The sequence below is a fragment of the Buteo buteo genome, chromosome 27 (genome assembly GCF_964188355.1).
Source record: "Buteo buteo chromosome 27, bButBut1.hap1.1, whole genome shotgun sequence".
In the NCBI taxonomy this organism is placed as follows: domain Eukaryota; kingdom Metazoa; phylum Chordata; class Aves; order Accipitriformes; family Accipitridae; genus Buteo; species Buteo buteo.
The window spans coordinates 8,332,650-8,355,057 of NC_134197.1; the positions used below are offsets into that span (position 1 = coordinate 8,332,650).

Genomic DNA, 22,408 nt, shown 5'->3' on the forward strand with positions numbered 1-22,408 from the left:
TAACTGGACGCAATTGTACAGATTCTTTCCCACTATCCTCATCACTCACATGGTATTTCTAAATACAGAGATTAATGACAGAAAACTGATTTGTGTATGAAAGCAGGAAGTGCTACAAATAGGCTTTTCCTCCCCCACCTTTTAAATTCACTGTTGTAAATGACCTTGCATTCCTTGTACACTGTTTCACCACAGAGGTCTGCCCACGGACAGATATATGTGGAGCGATGCATCTGGCCTTCAGGAATGTACAAAAATCAATACCAAGCCTCCTTCTCCACAGTGGTCTTGGGTAAATTTTGTCTTAAAAGTCTTTTTACTAAGACGGCAAGGCTTAGCAAGTAGGATACAAGACTTGGGCTCAAGTGACCCAGATTTTCTTCCTGGATTTATTGTAATATTTAACCTTGGTTTCCCCACTTATACAATAGCAATAATCTTCCATAGTCAAAAGAATGTTAAGCATTGAGTGGGATTTTTTGTTTAGTGGGACTTAGACTTCTGTTCCAATCCTTTTCTCTTCAACTGAATTAAAAAGACTTGGGAACTTCTGTATGAACTTATATTGCAAGTATAAGATGGTTTTTAGCAAGTCATTGCACGCCAAATGGTGGAAGGGAAATAGCGGAAGAGGTTATTTTTATTATACATTATGTGTTGATTGTGCTTGTTATTCTTATTGTCTCCTTTTGACAATAGGTATCCGATTGGTATATTGATTTTAATACTTCAGGCGGAACTGATCGGGAAGGCTGGCAGTATGCAGCAGACTTTCCAGCGTAAGCAGATACCTTCTTCTACCTAAAATTCTAGCAGGCAAATGCCATGCTTAAGTCATCATTTCTTCTTGTTTGCTATTTTGCACATTAACTGTGCTTTAACAGGGACAAGTATGCCTTGATTTTCCCCTTTGTATGGGGATACTAACACTGAAATTTGCCGGGGAGGTAGGGCAGCAAGGTAAGCTTAGCAAACTATAGTTTCAAGCATTTTAAAGTCAGCAGGCATGTCTGGTGGGCAGTTACATAGACAGTGCTCTCAGGCTGACAGTGACATCAGAGATGCTCTGACATCCTCATGAACACTTATTTAAATCTGTTTTGGTAGGTCCTACCATGGTCACAAGACAATGAAAGACTTTGTCCGACGGAGGCGCTGGGCAAGGTGAGGAGCTAAGATATAAATACATGTTTTTAACTTGAATGCTAACTGTTCCTTTAAAGTCTCCTTTAGTTATGAGGGGAAGAGTCTTATCACCCAATCAACAAAAGCAATAGTGAAGAAACCTGCAATAAATAACCCATCTCCAATAGAGAAGCTGATGATCTTTAGCGTTATGGTTTTAATTTTAAGCCTTTACAGGTAGATACCATGTTTGATTTTGTGGGATCTGTAGATAAAAGTCAGCTAGTTATTCTCTGTATCTGATTTTCCTTATGGTAAATGATTAAGGAATAGTAGAGTCTAGGCATATTAGTACATACTAGGTCACTTGTAACAAGTGGTAATACATTTTTTATATTAATAGTTTTAACATAGGAATTGCACATACTGCATACTAAGCAACAGATAATCCCAACCCTGTTTAAGTCACAGTACACTATATTCAGGTGGAACCTGGAAAACAGCAAACTGCCACTATATTCTAGTCTATTCTGTTAAGCAGGGAAAGTGCATTCACTGTTTTTGCAGCTTTCCTATGCTTTCTGTACTAGAGTATCTAACAGCTACACTAATAAATTGCTGTGAACTTACAGTTACACATTGTTCCATTTGTTATTGGGACTACAAGGCTAGTATTTCGGTCCTTGTACAAAAATCTTTGAAGTAAGGTCCTGAAGCATCAAACTGTTGTTCCAGGATATGCAACAACACACAAAAAAATCCAATCAATCACAATAGTGACTTGAAATAAAAGTAGTGACTTGAAATAAAAGAAGCAACTTGAGAAATACCCTCAAGCTTAAATATTTCCTCTAGTTTTAGCTATCAATTGAAGATTGAAAACAAATAGGGAACAGCTCAGGGCTGGATCTAGTTTTTCAGAACTGGAGAAAGGAGGAATGTCTGGAGCTTTTTAGGACATTCTTCATACACAGAAATTGCTGTTGGGATGATAGAATCTAAAATAGTTTCCCTAATAGATAGCACTGCTTCCTTGCAGCTTCCACAAAAAAAAATAGACAAATTCCCAGAATGATCTACCTCCAACTCTTTAATTTAGAGCTGCCTTATTTCTGCCTACCTCAGGATGCTACATAATTTTCTAACAGGCTCCACCAAAAAACTACTTGTAAAATGATTCCCTTAACCAAGACACAGGAAGGAATGAACCAGGTGTGAAGTTCTTTCTGCAGTGGGATTCTCAGCTTGGGAACAAATACTCATTATCCAACTGTTGCCCAATGAGTTTTAGAGAGCTAAGGAGCAGTGTAGCACAAGCTGTGGACTTCTTGGGTGGCCTTGGTTTTGTAAAGTAACTTTTTTAAAAAAACAGAACCTTTGAGAAATCAGTAGTAGGTCAAAATTCAAAACCTGATACTAAACATGGCTGGTTTTTTTAAACCCCTTTCAAATTAAAAATATTAATACTTGTTGTACCTACTTAATGAAAAAACTTCAGGATTGTTTGCACCGAAGTCAACAACAGACCGTGAAACAAAATCAGTTATAGAAAGTACATACGTCTGATGGGTTTGGGGTTTTTTTGCTTCAGAAAATGTAAGATAGTCACCAACGGGCCATGGCTGGAAGTGCCTCCTGTTACCCTGTGGGACATCTCCATAATTCCCAGTTCAGATGCAGACGGAGAAGAAGCAGTAGCACTGTGGGCAATCGGTGACAAAGGAGACGTGCTCTGCAGGCTTGGAGTGACACAGCAAAATCCAGCTGTAAGGCTCCCTGTTTCTTTTTACTGCCTGATTGATGTATTTAATGTAATTATGCAAGTACATACACACAATCATGCAGTGCCCTCTCTCAAAGCACCTTGTTATTTTTTTTTTCCCTTTTATGTCCCAGATTTGAAAGTCCTTGTCCATCAGCTGTAACACAGTTTGCTGCCCACATTTCTTACAATAGCGCTTGTCTTGCATAATCTGTCTTAGCTGGTGACACATCACTTGCAGGAGCCCCTCTCAGCCCCTGTGTATCTTCTCGTGAAGCACTTCCACTTTCTGCACTGATAGCTTAGTTGCTCTTTTTTTTTTTTTTTTTAAACTTGCTGATATTGTGTGTATCCCATTTAAATGAACTGCTGAGGGATAGAGTTTCTCTAAAGTAAGGTCCCAATCTAATGCCTGTTGATATCCACAGGAGTTCGGCCATTGAGTTTTCTGGGCCTGGAATTGACTCTGCTTATTTAAGACAGGTGGGCCTGGACTAACCTACAGATTTGACTTTTTTATGGACTGGGACAGAAATAATGAACAAATGTCCAGTAAAGTATGGAGAAAGGGACAAATAGTCCCAGTAATTTCAATAGGAATACTTATTTCCTATAATAGACACATGCTGAAACACCAAATTAGGGTTGATATGCACTGATTTTTAAGCCATATTTACAAGAAGGAAAAAAATCTAACAATATACTTTAGTGGAATTTGGACAAAAACTGCAAGAAGTTGAAAATTTATAGGAAAGATATTTTTTTTTCCCTTTCCGTTCAAACAGTTACAGTAGCACAGATTTGTAAGGCACTGCAACAGCAAGAACTGGAATACTGTGTCTGGAATCTGAAGCCCTGTATCAGTTGATTTTTGTGAGACTGTTGCTCTGTGCAATCAAAACCAAGGGATTATTAAAAAAAAAAAGGCTCTAGCCCAGCTATTCAGAGACAACTAGGTGCCTAAATTCCAGTGGTTTCAGCAGAAAAGGCCCTGTTATAGTCCAACATAGCTATTTTCAAAAAGTAATATATCCAAATATCTTTGAGGATCAGGGACCTTTTTTCTGTTCAGTTGTAAAGTTATGTAAGAGTTATTCTTCAGAATCTTTTCCGCTATCTGGGGTTTTTCCCATTTGGTAATAATCAACAATATTTTGTTGTGGAGTTTTTAACCATTGCTTCACAATTCATCTTCCATGATTTGTTAGGGAACATCCTGGCTGCATGTGGGAACAGATCAGCCCTTCATTTCCATCTCAATCGGAGCATTTTACCAAGTGTGGGCTATTGCTAGAGATGGTTCTGCCTTCTATCGGGGTTCAGTGTCTCCAAAAAAACCTGCAGGTAACTACTTAGACTTTTTTTAGTACAGTCTTTATCTTATACATTGTGTAAGCTCAACTACAATGCCATGTATGAAAAAGACAAATCTGTTTAGCACAGTCCTTTCCAATAGCTGTGCAAAACACTGCATATGAATAATACTCATGTTATTATAGCAGTTAATTTGCTTTTCACTTGCATGATTTCAAGTGTTTGTTTCTAAAAACAAACTAGTAAAAATAAATCAAGTGTAGTGTCATTCACAGCTTTCTTGCACAGCTATGTATTTCAATTGCAGACATTTCCAAGACTTACTCATACATAATTCCATTTTCTCAATGTTTTACTCAAGTATTTCTGACTTTTAGGTGACTGTTGGTACCATATTCCTTCACCTCAAAAACAAAAGTTAAAACAAGTCTCAGTAGGACGAACGTCTGTGTTCGTGTTGGATAAAAATGGTAAGGATTTTTAAAAATTATTTATCAATGTTACAAAAAATAAATCAGTATACTTCAGATTGCTTTAAAAAGGAGAGGCTAAGCCAAAGCTTCTGTGGACAGATTACTGTTGCTCCAAGAGGAGTAATATTTCATATTCAAAGACATGGAGTAGGCAGCCCTCTTAATGACTGGTTTTGAAGACTTGGGGTTTTTTATATCTGATAGTTCCCTAGACAGCAACAATCCAGCATCTATGCTATTACTTTGGGGTGAGGGGAAAAGACAGATGAATCTTAAAGAGAATTGCATGGAAGGGTTTGTCTGAAACCCTAGAATATGCAGAACTGAAGAATACCACGTTCCTGTTGCAAATCATTGCAAGTTAAATAATGAAGCATCCTGTTGTAAAAGAAACAAGCCCTTAATACCAGTCTCCTTCAGAGATCTTAATCTCAAATTTGTTTTACTTCTCTAGTGCATAGTTCTTTATATGAACATTTTTCCCCAAGAAATTTTACAAAACAAAGTATTTGCTGGTTTCCAGAAAAGTTACAAAGAACAACTATAGAAATACAAATTCCAAAGTAGGAACTTCATTGTGTTTCACTGTAACACATTAGTCAAAGCCATAACACATTTCCATAGAACACAGAAAGTATTTACTACTGATTTGTTATGTTGTTTACTAGCACTTTATACAAAGCAGACATCCTGAGCTGTAACTGGGACTATTTATTTTATAGGCAATCTTTGGTACCGGCAAGGTATCACACCAAGCTACCCTCAAGGATCTACTTGGGATCATGTTTCAAATAATATCCGTAAAATGTCTGTAGGGCCCCTGGACCAGGTGTGTATTAAGCTTCCTTGCATCTCATTAGTTTATTAAAAATTATGCTTAACATACTTTTGTAATTAAATTAAGTGTTCTTCAGAATTATTTTTGTTTAACTTAATTTATTCCACAAGGTAATTGTCTAAATGCTGGAATCCTGATAGCAAGACAAAAGTCATGCCAATGAAACAGTGATACAGCCAGCCCTTTGTTGTAAATAGCCTTGTTAAATTTTTTCCTTTTTTTTTTAATGAGGCTATTTTATATATTTAATCTCTGTCCTGCCAAGTCTTACTATCTGGCAATGTTTTCATTGTAACACTGGTATCTAGTTGTTTGTTTGGGTGTCTCGCTGACTAAATTAGAGCAGTTTTGGCCTATTCAAGATCAAGACTAATTTCTGAAAGCGGTCAAACAGACTTAAAACTTTCATGTCTGGGAAAAGCAGCATGAAGAACACATTTTACTGCCTCTCTCTGCTTTCTTGAGCTCTGGGTGATAGCTGACAAAGTGCAAGGAAGTCATAGTTTGAGCTGTGGGACCGTCTGCCATCGGACTGGTGTTCAGCCAATGGAACCTAAAGGCCTCTCATGGGATTATGGTATTGGGGTAAGTGCTGAGAGTGTAATACTGCCTAAAAGTTATATATCCAAATAGCCATGGGCACGCTTAGAAAGTGACATTCTGCTCCAGCTGGCAAGCTTTCCAAAGCTTGGAAAGGAAATTGACCTTTGTTCTTCAGTTTTAGGTTCCTCTTTTAAGTTAATATAATGGGTTATGCAATTATAGCTGGGAAATAATGTATTTGCATTTGGTAAGTATTCATTTTAAATAGGTAATTTAAAAGTTACAATGGAAAAATTAGTAAAGTAAGTACCATTTTTTAAAAATTGATTCCGAGTCTGCACATGATTGTTCCTCATTGTTGCTCCCTGTATTACCCTCAGTGTTTTGAGAAAGACTATTTCAAGGTTCTGGCCCCTTTTAAGTTGGTGGAAAACCTGCAGTGGCTGTTATAAACGCCTGACCCTACTAATCTCCATTCCCTGTAATAAAAATAATCCTCAAGCTTACTACCTATATACCTCCCTGTCAGGGAGGTATGTTGTGTTTTGTTTTGTTTTACAAGGAGCCTTTTTTTCTGATTCAGCCCAGAGCAGGATTACTTTCCTCATGAAAAAAATAGTATAAAACTAGTAGTGTACATAAAGCGTCACATCAGATAGATACTATAATCGCAGGGTGATGTTTCTCCTTTTCTATTTCTTTATCAATCTTTTATAGGGTGGATGGGAGCACATTACAGTCAGAGGAAGTGCAACTGAAGCATCTCGGGTTGCTGTGCATGACACTTCTGAGGAAAACCCTGCAGTATCAAAGGATTTAGAAGATGAGGAGAGTAAAGGGAAAACAGAACACTCTAAAAGCCCTCTGATGGTCAGTGAAAGTCAAGAACTGGACAGAAATGCTGCTAATTGTTAAGTTGTTGCCATTTACGTGTTGCAAACAAGCAGTAGTCAGTATAATTTAAAAAGAAACTAAATGTCTATAGCCTGGAGAGAAAAACATGACCTTTTTGTGCTACTAATATATTTTACTGAACTGGAATTTGCAATTGGGGTATTTTAAATACTGATTTCTTCTACTACATCATGTGTAAAATGTGACTTGATAGAGCTAATAGTTTTGTCAAAGCAGGCAAGCTTTTTAGCCACAATGTATTTCTGACCCTTTACCATAGCTGCTACACCATACAAATGTGAATATCTTTGCAGGTGATCACTACATTTACTTTTTTTTTTTTTTTTTTTAACGAATATTACAGTTCTCTTCCCTACATTTCTCTCATACTCACACACCTTGCAGACTATTCTTTAAATACGTATTTGAGCAGAGATGAAGATGTTGTATCAATTTCAATGAACTACAGGCAACTCCAGTGATCTACACTGCAAACATAACTGGTCCTGATTGTATAAGCATTTATACATGCACATAACTTTGCTCATGTGAGTCCTGCTTATATAAGCGTGTATTTCGGTCATGCTATTCTTAGTCCCATCGGTAAAATTAAATTCTGTACAACTCAGCATAGGGTGCAGTTACCAGCAAGGGCCCATTTTTGCTATCTTTGCTCACAATGAGCAGTATCTTAGTTGAGAAGCGGAACCACTGCTTTCAGTGAGACTATGTAGAGAGCATGGTCCTATTCAGTCTGACTAGAGAGTGACAAAATCTCATTCTAAATTGTCGGTCCAACTGGTGGTAAATCATGTTTTGTCTCCATCTTAACTGGAACTATGATAATTGAGGTATACAGATGACTACCTAATGAGGTTGGAAGGCACCAGACACTTGAGGAGTTAGGCTATGTTCCAGATCATTGCAAATTACACTTTCATAGTATAAACGACAAGAGAAGATCTTAAATAAGATTCTGACTTCACAGCGGTAGGAATGCAAACCAACTTCGCTGATAGCACTGGAGTTTGCCAACGTATACTAATGTGGGTTCAGAACGAAGCTCTGGTCTTCGAGTAAGTAAGTGATTGATTCATCCCTTCTTCCAACACAAAACCACTTTTTATTCTCAAAAAAAGCTTTTTTTTCTGGTCTTTCTTACCATAATTTGACTGTGGTCTGAAATTATTATTTGAAATCCAGTCCTTGAGAATTGCTGAAAAAGCCTTGTCTCCCAGTAGCTTCAGGAAGGCACCACATTTTTCTCCTGGCAGCAGTTTACAATCATTTTTCCTCTCTGTGTGTGACTATATATGAAGTTATTTTTATATGATGAGCAGTGTGGTGTGGTCTCAGTACTGTATTTGTAGAAGTAAAATTTATGTTTGCACGTATTTAAAGAATATATTTGGTATTTTAATGCCAAGGAAAGCACTGTTTCCAAGTCAAAATGTGAATGAAGAGTCAAGATGCTTTACTGTTTTAAAAAAACATGTTGATCTTGCCAGTATGTGATTATAGATTTCTGGTTTATACATACCTTGTGGAAGTACCATAAATAATGTGTTTCCACTAATTACCGTAATAGGTTTTGCATAACTTGCACAGTATCTTGTCCAAATAAATAACTTTATCACACATATTTTTAGAGAATTATTAGGATTGTATTTTCTCTGCATCTTATCAAAAATATTTTTTCTTTTAATTGTCAGTGTTTATGTATCCAAAAATCAAACTGATTTCATATAATAAGCTTTATAATGTACCTTTGCTTTTTTCCCTGCATTGCCAAGTTTCACTTACTTTACTGTAAAAAGCTGGGTTTAAGTAAAAAGATAAATTATAAGTTGAGTACTAAATATTTGCCTTCTGAAACTATTATTTAGAAAATTATTTAAAAACATAGTGTCATTGTTATGGCTAGTTAAAGTGACTTTAAATTGAAACAATTTTGAAAAATAAAAGTAATTTATCAGAAAAAAACTGCTTCTTACAAAATCCCTTTTGACATGTTCTAGAAAGCAGCACTTTGTAGCAAAGTACCACTGTGGAACTAGCAGCTGTCATTCCATTAAAACGTCTACGTCCTGTGCCTGAATATTCATCACAGATGCCTGTGTTCAGAGGAGTAACCTTCATGTATGTGCTCTGCCACTGTATTTATAGCTAGATTTTTATTACATGACATTTTGGGCTTAGTGTTTGAAATAATGCCTCTGCTTATAGGAAGTCCTGACAGAAATACACTGCTACAAGCATTTGAACTCCATATTTGTAACAGTAATTATATAATTGGTTCTTAAAGTCATGTGCAGTTCTTCAGCAATAGCACTGTTAAAATATTGTTTTTCCAACTCATTGGCTTCCTTCCTCGGCCAAAGTAACCAAATAGCAATTCAAACAGGGCTATCCCACAAAAACCTTTCAGGACCAGTGTTCAGTATCTGGAAACTCTCAGATCAACCTTATAATGCACTGGTCTAGCAGACTAATGACCTCTAAAGAATCCTACAAAAAATGACCATAATCTACAAGTGCTTAGTCATCATTTACTCTACGACACACAGAACCACAGAATTTAGGCTGGAAGGGACCTCAGGAAGACATCTACTCCAACCCCCCGTAGGGCCAATCCATTCAGGTTGCTCCGGGCCACGTCCAGTCAATCTCTGAACACCTCGCCGTTCCACAACAGCCAGCTGACGCTGGTATTTGAGGCCACCACTGCTGCAGCCCGGGGCAGAGGCCCCAAGCCCTCTCTGCAGCCCACACCTGGGCACCAACGTCTCTCCCTGGGGCAGAGGTCCCTGCTGCAACACGCTGCCAGGTATCCCGCCCTGCAGCGCCTCCACACAGGCTCCAAGCTCTCCTCAGCAGAGCGGCGGGGCCTGCCGCTAGGTCCCGGTGCAAGCCGGGGACACGTGAGTCCGTCCCCTTCCTCCCTCCCTCCTCAGAGGCCGGCCACCCCCAGCACCATGTGCCCCCGACGGTGCCCGCAGCAGCGGCCGGAGCGGCTGCGGCAGCCGCAAACGCCCGCCCGCAGCCTGCCCCTCCAGCCGCTCAGCCCGCTCCCGCCGCGCTCCCTCAGGAGCGGCCCGGCCCGCCGGCTCCTCTCGCGAGAGGACGAGCCCGCCAAAACGCCTGAGGCCGCGGCCCCTCAGCGCCGCCGCCCGCTCCCTCACAGCAAAGCGCCCACCGCTCCGGGCGACGCTCCCCTTCCCGGGTACCTCCTCGCCACCGCGGCTCCCTCGCTCCGCCTGCGGACGCCGCCGCCCTCGCCGCCGGGGAGAGAACCTGCGGCTGGCGGGGCAGCCCTTTCGCCGCGCCCCTGCTTGGCGGGAAGCTCGGAGCCGTTGGAGGGACACGCCGAGGTCCTCCCCCCCGATCCCGATCCCGCACCGGCGTCGGGATCATCTCCACCCTCCGGCGATCCCCAGCAGGGCAAGGATGCTGCAGAAACGGCTACACCCGAACCGGCCCGGCTTCTCCCCAGGTTACAGGTAGGTACGGCCACAGGCACAGCCCGAGCAGCCTGTCACGCTACAATACACCTCTCCCACCGGTACCGGTACTGGTACAGGTACTGGTCTGTCTGTTGTTGCCAACAGCCCGTCAGGTCCTGTTTGCATTGACCCATATGGTGAGAAATGGCCACATAACAACCAGCGTAACCAACTTACCTGAAGAGATGCTAAAACAACTGAAAGGAAATGCCTTGGTGTTACTGATTTCTCCCATTATAATCAGACAACATATAAATACATTAAGGGCTTTACCAATAAGGAGCAGCTGTTGGATGAAGTACAATACAGCACTGTTACAACAAGTCAAATCTACAAAACTAGGTAATACTTTCATTAACACTTGAGTACTAGCAGGGCTAATCAAACTATTTTAGTGTCAAAACAGTTCAGAAACTAAGAAAGTACAAGTCAAGGCAGGATCCAAATAATTTCTATCAGTCATCTCCAGTAAGGCAACCACACGTACAAAACATTATGCCGTTCTTCATCATACTTGTAGATCAGTATGGTGGGGAAAAATTCACATCCCTTGCCAGCCTGTCTGGGAAACTTTACCTTTTAGTCCGAATGAAATTGTCATGCTATCAGCCCTGCTGGAGCAAAACAAACAGAATGTTACAAACTACACAGCTCAATATAACCCTTCTGTGATGGGTCCAATAAGCGCTTCCTCAGCCACCATTCCTCCTTGGATAGCCCTACTTTGCAGGGAGAAGGACCATGCCACATACTATTATCCATCCTACCAGTGCACGAGATGCCAGATTCTACCTTTCGTATCCACACGACAGAGCAACAGCCATCCTGCCAGCACAGGACTTCGGGGATGTGGGTAGAAGAGCTGTAACACAGGGGATCCACAGGCAGCACAGTTCCAGCTGAGGGCACCTCAGCTTGTTCTTCAGGTATGAGAATACGAGAGGAAATGAGAGTTCCGCAGTGACATAAAACTTTTCACAATAAGATGGGGGGGGGGGAAGAGCTCACTTTCTTTTTTGAAGAGTTCCTGCTTCATTTATTGTGTTTCATAATACCATAATCTAGCACTAACCCAGAAAGAATCCTGATCACATTACAGACATCATTAGCAAATTATTTGTAATTGGATAGATCATTGTCTAACTTATGACTATACTAAAACATTTTTAACATAGTTTTGGCAAAAGTAGCTCATTTGTCTCTTATTTATTATTTGTATTACAATGGCACCCAGAGACCCACTAAAGAAAAACTCCATGAGGCTGGATGCTCTGGAAATACAGACCAGAAAACATCCTTACTCTAGAGAGCTTACAATCTAAGAAAGCTTTATAGATGTTTACAGTAACAAGTACTTTAAAAGTTTTTATGCTTTGCACAGTTCAAAATTATCAGAGCAGATCCAAAACACTCAAGATGATAAATATTTAGATTTGGTAGCCAATTTCCCATACGTGGCACTTCATTCATCAAGTTAGTCAAATGTTGTCATCAATTTTTCCTCCATAGCAGGGTAGATAAGAACAGAGTTGCTGAAAGTTTGGTGAACAGCACTACAGCCAAGATTCTCAAGCTCTAGTGAACTCAGGTGACACAGGCCTTAAATGCTCAACTCGCAACCCTTCCAGGGAGGGTAATTTTCAAAAGTTACTAAATGTTTACTTTCAATTCAACTACAGCGTTACAGGATAGGTTTCCAGACCCTGACATGCCACACAAATATATCCATTAAGCTCTGAAAAATTCTTATAGTTTAAAGTCATTTTTTAATGTGCTGTATAAGCTATAGCCATGAATATTACCTGTTTGTCTTTTTAAGAAAAAATAGGGGATAGCTGGAGGCAAAAATAATCTCTTGAAACCTTTATGTACTGACATGTATTATCATACAAGAAGGAGAAAGAATGACGGTAGTAGCTAACTGTTGGTGTTTTGGCTGAAGCTATGAATCTATGTGGAATATTTTTGTAGCTGTTCCTCACGATCATCATCCCCATGTTGCTGTTGATAATGCTGGTACAATTTGGACCCCCAGGCTCCCCCCATCCCTTCTGCTGCTGGAAAGTGTCCGTTGGACATATTGAGTATAATGGAGGTCAAGGATTTAATGTAATTTTTGGCCAGTGTGAGAGTCTCTATTTTGGAAAGTTTATTCTCAGCTCTCACATGAGGGATCACCTCCCGCAAAGCCTGAAACGCATTGTTGAGCTTATGCATTCTCTGCCTCTCCCGCTCGTTGCTTTCCAGTCTCCTCAGATGCCTGTCCTTATTGCTCCAAGGATGCTTGGCTCTGGCTGCAGTGATCTTGCTGCACTCCTTGTTTCCCCCATTCCTCCTTTCTTTGTGTTGCAAACATTTCACCAGTTCTTTTTTTCTCATTGCTGACTCCTCAGAAAATGCTTCTTTGTCAACAGTATGCCTTTGCTTCTTTCCTTTGGTTTTAGTCTTCATGTTTTGGTAGATGTACTGGTATTAAGCATCAATGTGCTGTAAAAACACGACACAAATATCTTTAACTGTTGCACAGTTCCATGCTGAACAAATGATCTGATGCAGGAACAGGCTTCCACTATATTTATGAGCAGTCCACTAGAGGGAAACATAACACACTAACACAGAAGCTTGGAAACTCCTAGCCAGCAACGCATTTTCACCCACAACGTTTCTGCATTCTGGACTAGTCCCCACCACACACACACACACACGCACAAAAAAGCACTTCCCTCTTCCAACAACAATCAATAACAGTGGGGTTTAATTGCAGTTTCTACCCCTGTTCAACAGCAGCAGAGAACTATTTATTTTCCAGGTTATCCAAAAAGACACAGCAACGTTACTTCCTCACATGTTAGCAAGGCAGATGACAGCATTGAAATTTTACCCTCCCTCAGCCCAAATTCTGTGCCAACACTACATCTGAAGACAGCAGCCTCACAGCAACCCTGCCTCTAACACCAACCATCAACGTTACTGAGAGTCTATTTCCAAAATGCTTCCTTCCACTTTTCTCCAGTTCATATAGTCACAGAAAGGTTTTGTCTTAAAAATTTTTTTTTTCTGATGCTATTATGTAGGAGCATTTAGAGTTGGCGAGCCAATAGTGATAATAATTTAAAAAAACCTAGCCACAGGTGCTTGACTGTCCCAGTATAGGACACCAACCTTAGCTGGAGCAGGTGGTGACCAGTTCCCGGGTGTGCTGCAGTAAATATCATTTCCTCTCTCATTTCTTTAGAGACACCTTCAGCTGCTCGGCATTCACAATGACTCAGTTCTCTGCCTGCGAGGGCACCCTGGCCATCCCCAGGTTCCTTACTACCAGGGAAGCAACTTTGCCAGAAAGGACAGGAATTCACAAAGCAGTTTGGTTAGGGTAGCACTGAGGTGACAAATGCTGAAAGACGGCACTAAACAGCTCCTGTTACAGGAGCCTAGAAGAAACGTTAAGACATGCGGGTATCTTAAGCAAGAAAATAAGACTAAAGCCAAGCATCGGGTTTGTTCTGGACTCTTAGACTAAGTCACTTGGCAGAAAAGGCATGACTGCAGGACAGAAAAGTAAAGGCAGGCACAAAGAAGACCAGTCAACGTCCCCCCTCCAGCACAAAACGCACGGTTGGGGAGAGCAGAGAAGTGAGCAGCTGCTGTTTGAAAGGAAAACATCTGCAGGACTTGGTGAAGAGGAGGTTCGTGGAGGCAGGCAGCAGAGAAAGCTGGAAGAAAATCCAAGAGAAAGGGAGGTTCAGCAAACTGGGAGCAAAGTAGTTTTGAAAACTGCAGGCTGGGGATAAGCAAATGGGATGGCATGGGATATAAGATGGTGCTTCGCTGGCCGAGGTTTGCTTTCAGACTGCTGCCCACTGCTGTAACCCTGAGAAACCACCCTCATGGGGCCACAGCTAGGCTGCTGGGACCCCCAGGGAGATGGCATGGGTGTGCAAGGAGGAAACAGAGATGGAGAGGGGGTCAGGAGCAACAGACCCGGGGCAGTCGAGAGAAACCAAAGAGAGAGCAGCCAAATACCAACAAGTCTTCCACCCTCTGCACCCGTCCATCAGGGCTGGCCTTCCTCTTCTGTGACTTACCGCTGCCACCAGCTGCGGAGAAGGTGCCTAGGGCCCGGGGGGTGACATAGCAGAGACGACGTGGGAGCCAGGAGCGGCGGGAGGGTCTGCGGGGGCGCTGCCCGTCCCCTGGGCTGAGCCAGGGGCTGTCAGCGGGAGCCTGCTGGGAACCAGGACCCACCGCAGGCGGAGAGAAGAAGAGCCTCCGGGGGGGTCCGAGCTCAGCCTGGAGCGGCGACCGGGCCCCGAGCCCCGCCAGGCAGCCGGCGGCCCCGCTGCCCGCCGCGCCCGCAGGTGGCTGCGCTGCCCCCGCCCGCCGCGACACGTCGCTTTAGCGGCGGGGGCGGGCCCGGGCCGGGCCGGGCGGCGCAGGCGAGAGTTGGGCGCTGAGCTCGGCGGCCGGGCTGCGAAGTAACGGTCCTTGCGGGGAAGGGACCCCCGTAAGGCGAAGCACCAGGTCCCGGCAAAGGAGCGGTGCAGGGGGACGTGACCGCCAGCTATTGCCATTACCCTTTTTAGGCCGACGGAGGGGGACAGTGCCTGGAGAGAGCAGCCGGCACAAGGCTCCCGGGTTTTGGATGGCGACGGGGCTCTCGGTGAGAAGAAAAGGGCAGGGGGGAGGCAGCGCTCTCGGCCAGCACGGCAGCAGCGTGTGTATGGAGGTGCTGCCACCAGACTGACGGACACTAAGCCAGACAGATCAATGTCACTACAGGAGGTGTCAGTCCAGTACTTCAGCGGGTGGAGTGTCCTCGAGTGGAGGAGGAAAAGGTCTGTCTCATGTCTGTTCTGCCAAGGGCTGTGCAAGTTACCACAGCAGCTCTGTGAAAAAGGCCCACAGACAAAGCACTTCCAGCCCTTGCAAGAAGGCTGCTGATGATAAAGATTGCAAGTGCTCAAATTCTTTGGTAACAGGTTCTATATAAGATGACCAACTTAGTGCCATGGGATTTCTTCCATCTGTTCTCAGTAATGACGACTGTCTTGGTCAAATTTCAGCCCAGTAGTTATATTTTACCTATTGAAGTCAAGTCATCTTGATATCAGTTTCTCATTCCCAGGTCTTGAGAGTTGCCAGGGCTCAGAACAGCTGCGATACAATGTGGGGGCTTCCACGACAGCCTCTATTAACTACTAACATTGCTGCAATGTGTCATCACAACCTTAACGGTTAACAGGTTCAGAGGAAAAAACGGCACTCTCCTGCCTCACAGAGTGCCCAGGCTGAAACTATCTCCCCCTCGTGTGAAAGGAGCTACAGATACACACAAGTACTACATTTACCCGGCCATCTTCGGTCCATTCAGCACATGCACACTTAGATTAAAGAAAACAAGAAAATAATCTTCTAGAAATAAACTCAATGAATACTAAGAAAACATTATTAACCTGTTTTCTGGAGGGTACTTACAAATTTTGAAATCTCCATTCTTCCTACAGATGCTTAATTCTAGGATCAAAAGCAGTATTCAGTGTTTAGAATTACACTGTTTGTATTTCAAGTACTGCTTGTCTACTGAAGTTCGCACAAGGGTGATACGAGAAGAAATTAAAGGCAACTACACTATTGAGTGTCAACTCATCTGCTGGGACTGTAGCTTTGAGCTTTTGGTACTTTCTCAACCTCTGGACACTAACAAATATATCTTACAGTAGAACTATACTGTGGACCTGACTCATTGCTGGCATCTGTTTAAGAATGAACAAACAGACAAAGAGATTATAAATATATAACTGTATTTTATTTTTAATATTAAATATTTTTAAATTACAAGCAGTTTCTTGAATCACACTATGCATGATAATCAATATACAGTAGAAATTACAATTTAAAAATGTACACAATTTAAAGACATTTTGACCTGAAATTTCATTAACTATGATATATTGCCATAAACCTCATACCTGTATTAAATTACAATAGGAAAACCTCATACCTATGATTTTGTTACATAGTTTCTCATTTACAAATAGAATTAAACATAATATATACACACACATCAGTACCATTTATCATTTAAGTTACACCTACATCTGTGCAAGTTCAAACAATTTCATAAACAAAACTAACTGTAAGTCATATTCAAGTTTCTGAAAAACAGGCTGCTGGTATTACAAATACTTATTTTCAATAAGTTTATATGATGTTTTGACTCTCCTCTAGATTTTTTCCAGTCTTGTACCAAAACCACTAACAGGCAAGGATATTTCTGTATGACTTAAAGCTGAAGTAATTTTGTACACTCCATTCTTATTTAAGGCTATTTCTTATAAGGCTAATATACTTGGATTCCACCTTTCACCAACTCCAACAAAAATAGCCATGTCACTAACACCTGACAATGCTGACATTGTAGCATAGTGCTTAATCATAAAAAAAAGTCTTTCTACCAACCAGCCTCCTCATGAAAAAGATCGAGTACTACATAAAAATCTGCTAAAAATACTGATAAAAAGAATGAGGCTTAAATGGCTTTCATTAGTGCATCAACAAGGATATGAAAAAATGTTTAATCTGCTCATTTCCATGAAAATGGCAGTTTCCATAAATGCAGTTATACACACAACATATCTGCAGCTTGGGGATTTGGGAGAGTACAGGTGTTCCCATTAAAACTGGACACTCTTCTCGCTCTGTTGGCTTCTCACTACAGATCCTCATTTTTAAACAAACTTCCTTAGGTGGGAAAAATCAGATCTTTCAAATGACTTTAGTAGCCAAATTGAGACAATGCCTTCATTATTCAAATAATCAAGGTATTCTACTAGAGAAGGAATTAAAACGTAACCAGTCCTCATAATAAACCATTGAAAATAGATACATGTACTTCTAAAACGGAAACCATACTTAAGTAGCTAGTGCAAGAAATTACATATAGTTTAACCAATGATTTGTAACAAATCCCCTTATAATGTAGCACGTTGGAATTAACTGATTCATCTTCATTGTGCCACTGACTGCTAGGCAGATATTTAAATATTGCGAGTAATTAATCAGATTTTTAACTATAAATTTTTCCAAAAAAGACCATTTATATTATTGTAATCCAGTCTACTGGATTACTGAAATTAAAATTCATGTTTAAGTGAGGTGAACCAACTTTAAATATTTATTTCTCTTCATTGTACAGCTAAAAAGGACACTACCTTGCTTAATATCATACACATCCCAGCTCGTTTTGGAAAAAATGCTCCTTTGGCAATTCATTAGCAATGAGTCCATTCAGACAAAGGAGTAAACTTTCACTTCCTATGTAAGATTTTCTTTAAACCCTGGTAGAGAATAAATATCTTTTATTTCCATCAAGCAAAGGAAATTCCTGACGTGCAAGATAAACATAGGATTTTCCAGAATTATAAGAAACAAAATGCACAATCAAACTCTAACATTCTGGAGTATAAGCTTTTACTTAACACCATGGACTATATTTTAAATCAAATGATTCAAAATTAAGGCTGAACTCCAGGTCTGATAGATTTTCACCATGCCAAGGCAGATAAGCCCACACATTCTTTGCAGACCATTATGGAGTTCCATTCTTACTCTGGTGAGAATTAGAGCAGACAGATGAGACACCTCAATGTAGCAATATCAAGGAGTTTAATGTTGGAATTATGGAATTTCTAAGCAATAATTTACGCACAAAGTCTATTACCTATATTTTAAAATACTGAGAGCAGCACACAGCTTCCTTAAACCCTCTACAGTATTTACTGTAAGCCCGTATTAAGAACTACTTGGCTTTGCCTCTTAAATGGTGTTTTGGGAAAAGTCCATGAAAAATTCAGTTCCTCACTTCCTACAGAAGAACAGTTCTGATTAACTCTGAACCTGAGCGCCTCATCAGAAAGAGTTATCTCAACAATACATTGGCAATTTTAAATAACATTATAACTAAATCATTCCCTTTTGATCAGTATGGAAACCATTCTGGTTAAGGGCTAAATAATGCTGGGGGAAAAAAAGCAGTTAATGTATTCCTGTCATTTTAAAACATACTTAAAAAAATCAAAATGCATATATAGAGGTATACAAAAAAAAACTTTACACATCTGAAAATATCTAGTCCTCCCATACTTCATGTGATGAAAACTCTCTGGTGACTGGATCTGAACACTTGGACCACCATTATACTGAAGCCCTGCCAAAATATCCACTAAAATACAAAGTACTTAGTAGCACACTTGTATTTTAGGACACTAAAATACAAAGCCAGATAAACTGTTCCTATCAGTTTTTCCTATAGATCCGCAGCTGCATAAGGCATTCCAAGAGGTCAGGAATTTGTTTCTCAACTGAACTCACTTTGAAGTAATAATTAAGGATTTTTTTTTTCCCAAGCAGTTTGAAGGATTAAACTAGCTAAATGCATGGTAGAGTATGAAGGTTAAAAAAAAAAAACAAAAAAACCAAAAAAAAACCAAACAAAAAAAAAACAAAAAAAAAAACCCAACCACATTACACTCCCTTCCCTACAGACAGCTTCAGAGCAAACTTTACTATACTGCATCTTTTGGTCAGTATGCATTTCAAGATGTACCATGGAGCCTTGCAGACATCTTAAAATAGGTCTGGCCTTATAAAGGGTGCAAAATTGGGTATTAACCATTAATCTAATTCTTAATTGTCATAACATCACTGAGAGGTAGATTTACCACAGGCCTCTGAACAGCAGCCCCAGTCTGCAGTCAGCAGAAGAGTGAGCTTCAAAATTTACAGAATGTACAACTAAAGGGCCAAGTGTGCCCAAATCCAGTCTATTGAAATTAGTCTTTTTAGAAGATTCATAAATTCCACAGTTTTGTACAGCCAATTTTTCCTCTTCTCTCTCCAAGGCAGAAATTGTAGTAAAAACTGGAAGGCCCTTAATTATGATATAGTCAGATGCTATTACAGTTTAGAGCAGTCAGTAGAATCATATTCAGGAATTAAGAGACATTATCTCTTTTCATCTAAAAATTCCAGAGCATATCATATATTCTTTTCCAGTTTCCTATAAAACATGAACACTAACAATCAATCTATAATCATTATCATTTAGAAATGGTACTGAATATAAGATTTCAGCAAGTCTAACATAACACTCAGAAGTTATGTATGTTTTACAAGTACCGTGCATAGCAAAGGCTACAAAAAAGACAAATTAAACTGGATAACTGGGCCAATTCAACTTGTCTTATTTTCCTTGAAAGATTTAAGATTTTGATTCTGTACATCATCAGGAAATAAAGGAAGAATAATCCATAGTGCAATTGTAATAAGCAAAGTAATATGTAGTGATATCTTTTTGAATAAATATGGCTCACTACTGATCAACTATCATTCATACAGTTTCAGCAACACAGCCACCTGTTGCACAGGACAGTTATACACAATTCTACAACAGGTGTATGTTCAAATAGATAATGAACTACATGGAAAAATATAAAAAGAATATTATACAATCTCATACATAAACCAGACTGTAGTGTAATTGCTTTACGTGTTTCTTAATTTATCTGAAAAATACTTCAAGTACTTGAAAACAGCGGCAGAATCGTCTTTCAATGAAAAGCAAAATTGCACTGATTTAAAAATACATTACAAAGTTAAATACACATTCAAATTAATGTCCTGATTTAACATTGCTTTCAGTGTTTACTTTCATTTCTTAGTACTTCTTGATTACCTGTGTTACTCCAGGAGGATCCAGAGTTTAGATAAAGAAGTTTCAGACACAAAGTCTGTGTGTTTTATGTATGTAGTCCAAGGAAGTTTTAATTCATTTAATCTTTTTCTCCATCTTCACTGCTTCCTGTTAGTGGAGGAAAGGTCATAAGGTACAGTGAGATTCTTCCATACAACCCTCAATTCTTTTGTAAGACTCTTGCTAGAACTTGGCATTCTGCTGTTTTGCACTTCCAAGTTTGGTTAATCTTTCCCTACGGCTTTCAACTACTGTAAACATTTGGTACATTTATACATAGACATCTGCTTAAATCACACAGTTCAATGTCACTTATTAGGACACGTAACACAACGTAGGATCTCCAAAATAATCTCTCTTATCTGAAAGTTACTAAGCAGCAAATATTATCTAATCAATAAGCACAATACAAGAACAATACAACTCTATATAACAACGATTACATATTTATAGACATTGACCATTAGCAAGGCTCAGCAATCAGTAATATTTATTTTTAATAATGCAACATTTTATCAAGATTAATAATATGGTGAACTGACTCAAGTCTGCTTACTTTTGCTTCTCTTAACCCTCAAAAAAATGTATCAAAGCTTTAAAAAAAAGCTTTTTGTTAGACAAGAAAGCTTCTGTTAATAAATACTGCTAGTACTCAATATTGCTATGAACAAATTGTTTGGCTCTCCTAACAGCAACTATCCTACTCGCAGCTCTAGAAAACACCGCCATTCTTGAGAGAATGTCAAGAATGCACTTTCTAAAAAGCAATACGAAAAGAAACTGAACTGTAAAATAAGCTTAGACAACAATGTCAGAAACATTATGTTCCTAGCATCCTCACCCTGTGCAATAAAAATAAAATTGTGACTTATGACAGTACAATAATGAGAATTATTCAACTGCCATAGAGTGGCAGCTATACAGAAGTGCTTAAGGACTGCATAGATTTCATTTATATAAATATAGCACTAATTTTTTGAACAGAAAAACTGTAAGCTTGTCCTATAAATGTTCCATAGAATATTCAACCACAACCTCGTAGCAACCTGGATGCAAATAATCTAAATGGAAAGCTATGTCTTAACTGAAATACAAGACCAGACATAACTTTTATAGTGTTAAAAATGCATTTCTAAATTAAGTATTTAAAATAGAACAAGATTTGTCACATCTATGACTTCTATCTTTGCATAGTTTTTAATTTGTAGTTTTAAAGTAATTATTGTAACTAAATCACTTACCTCCTTGCTCTATATCTGAATCTGTAAGATGTGTAAGAGAAAAGCTTGCCATGTTTGCAGGAGAGATAGAGAATCTGGAATAAGGGGATGAATGTGACCAGTTTTGATCCAGAGTCCGAGAAGGTGGAGGTGGAGAGAAGTACTTTGATGACTGAAGAGGTGGTTTAGAACTAATAAGACTATTAGCTGCCTTTGATATAAAGGATGGCTCTGGAGAAGAGAAGTCATCATCCCATTCAAAACCCCCACCTTGGGGGAAAAAAAAAAAAAAGAGGCAATTTACAGTAATGTAAAGTCATAAACAGTTTTAAAAGCAAGCCCCTGGAAGACTGCATTAATCCACAACAAAACTTGTAGCATTTTTGTTCTAGCCCTGGGGGTCACACCCATGGTTTGGTTGCCTCTCAAGATACCCTAGACACATCAATATATAAACAATCAGTATTACATCACAAGCTTTGATAATCAGTAACACTAGTATCTGAGCCTAGCTGAAGTGTACGCTTAGGATGCGAAACTGAAGCCAATATGGTACAGTGAATTTACAAGTAACATAATTTAAATGACATTTCACTAAAGACTATGCATAAAACAGTCTCAGCCCCTGCTGTGTATAAATATATTCAAGTACCTTCTTCATCTGTTGAGCTTTCTGAATTTGCAAATCTGTTTAAGTAACTAAAACTTGAAGATGGAACAGGAGTGCTGCGAGACCCTTCCCCATTCAAGTCTGCTGCACGGTTTCCCAGCTCCTTAGTTGGCATTTCCTAAGGCAAACAAAATAACTTATTTAACTTTCTTGTACACACAATGTATCTATACCTATAGATGCAAGCATTCAAAAAATACACTCCCCCACCATCAAGTCTACTGTGAAATTAAATGGTCTGTAAACTCTTAAGTTATTACCATACAACAAAACTTTGAGTTATATATTAAGCATATACATGTACTTCTATTTCTA

At 39.8% G+C, this 22,408-nt stretch overlaps 3 protein-coding genes across 10 annotated transcripts in view; 1 reads left to right on the forward strand and 2 right to left on the reverse strand.

Annotated features, from left to right (window-relative positions):
- The window catches only part of TECPR1 (tectonin beta-propeller repeat containing 1), a 28,079-nt gene extending 19,156 nt beyond the window's left edge, over positions 1-8,923 (forward strand). For 3 of the 5 annotated variants that reach the window (XM_075058343.1, XM_075058344.1, XM_075058346.1), the window contains 9 exons: positions 196-292; positions 700-779; positions 1,108-1,164; positions 2,717-2,891; positions 4,096-4,231; positions 4,579-4,671; positions 5,397-5,503; positions 5,978-6,097; positions 6,773-8,923. In XM_075058343.1, coding sequence (XP_074914444.1) covers positions 196-292; positions 700-779; positions 1,108-1,164; positions 2,717-2,891; positions 4,096-4,231; positions 4,579-4,671; positions 5,397-5,503; positions 5,978-6,097; positions 6,773-6,970 — 1,063 coding nt within the window. In that variant the 3' untranslated portion in view covers positions 6,971-8,923. Of the gene's footprint in view, positions 1-195; positions 293-699; positions 780-1,107; positions 1,165-2,716; positions 2,892-4,095; positions 4,232-4,578; positions 4,672-5,396; positions 5,504-5,977; positions 6,098-6,772 lie in introns of those variants that run through there. The other 2 variants (XR_012654532.1, XM_075058345.1) reach the window with 2 other exon arrangements.
- A 1,763-nt stretch (positions 8,924-10,686) lies between these two features.
- BHLHA15 (basic helix-loop-helix family member a15) lies at positions 10,687-14,801 on the reverse strand. Of its 3 annotated transcripts, none has more exons than XM_075058340.1 (3): positions 14,538-14,801; positions 14,067-14,165; positions 10,687-12,939 (listed from the first exon to the last, which is right to left on the reverse strand). In XM_075058340.1, exon 3 carries the CDS (start codon positions 12,901-12,903, stop codon positions 12,403-12,405), a length of 501 nt encoding a protein of 166 aa, XP_074914441.1. In that variant the 5' UTR covers positions 12,904-12,939; positions 14,067-14,165; positions 14,538-14,801; the 3' UTR covers positions 10,687-12,402. The 3 variants fall into 3 exon arrangements, with proteins under 3 accessions (XP_074914441.1, XP_074914440.1, XP_074914442.1); XM_075058339.1 differs by having other exon boundaries at positions 13,615-14,165; XM_075058341.1 differs by lacking the exon at positions 14,067-14,165.
- A 1,444-nt stretch (positions 14,802-16,245) lies between these two features.
- LMTK2 (lemur tyrosine kinase 2) overlaps positions 16,246-22,408 on the reverse strand; it is a 44,321-nt gene continuing 38,158 nt past the window's right edge. Inside the window, exons 12-15 of one of the 2 annotated variants that reach the window (XR_012654533.1) lie at positions 22,076-22,211; positions 21,445-21,693; positions 20,186-20,311; positions 16,246-19,510 (exon numbers count right to left, since the gene is read on the reverse strand). Coding sequence is in view for 1 of the 2 variants with exons in the window: in XM_075058353.1 (XP_074914454.1) it covers positions 20,283-20,311; positions 21,445-21,693; positions 22,076-22,211 (414 nt within the window). In the remaining variant the exon portion in view is untranslated. Of the gene's footprint in view, positions 20,312-21,444; positions 21,694-22,075; positions 22,212-22,408 lie in introns of both variants that reach the window. The other variant, XM_075058353.1, reaches the window with a different exon arrangement.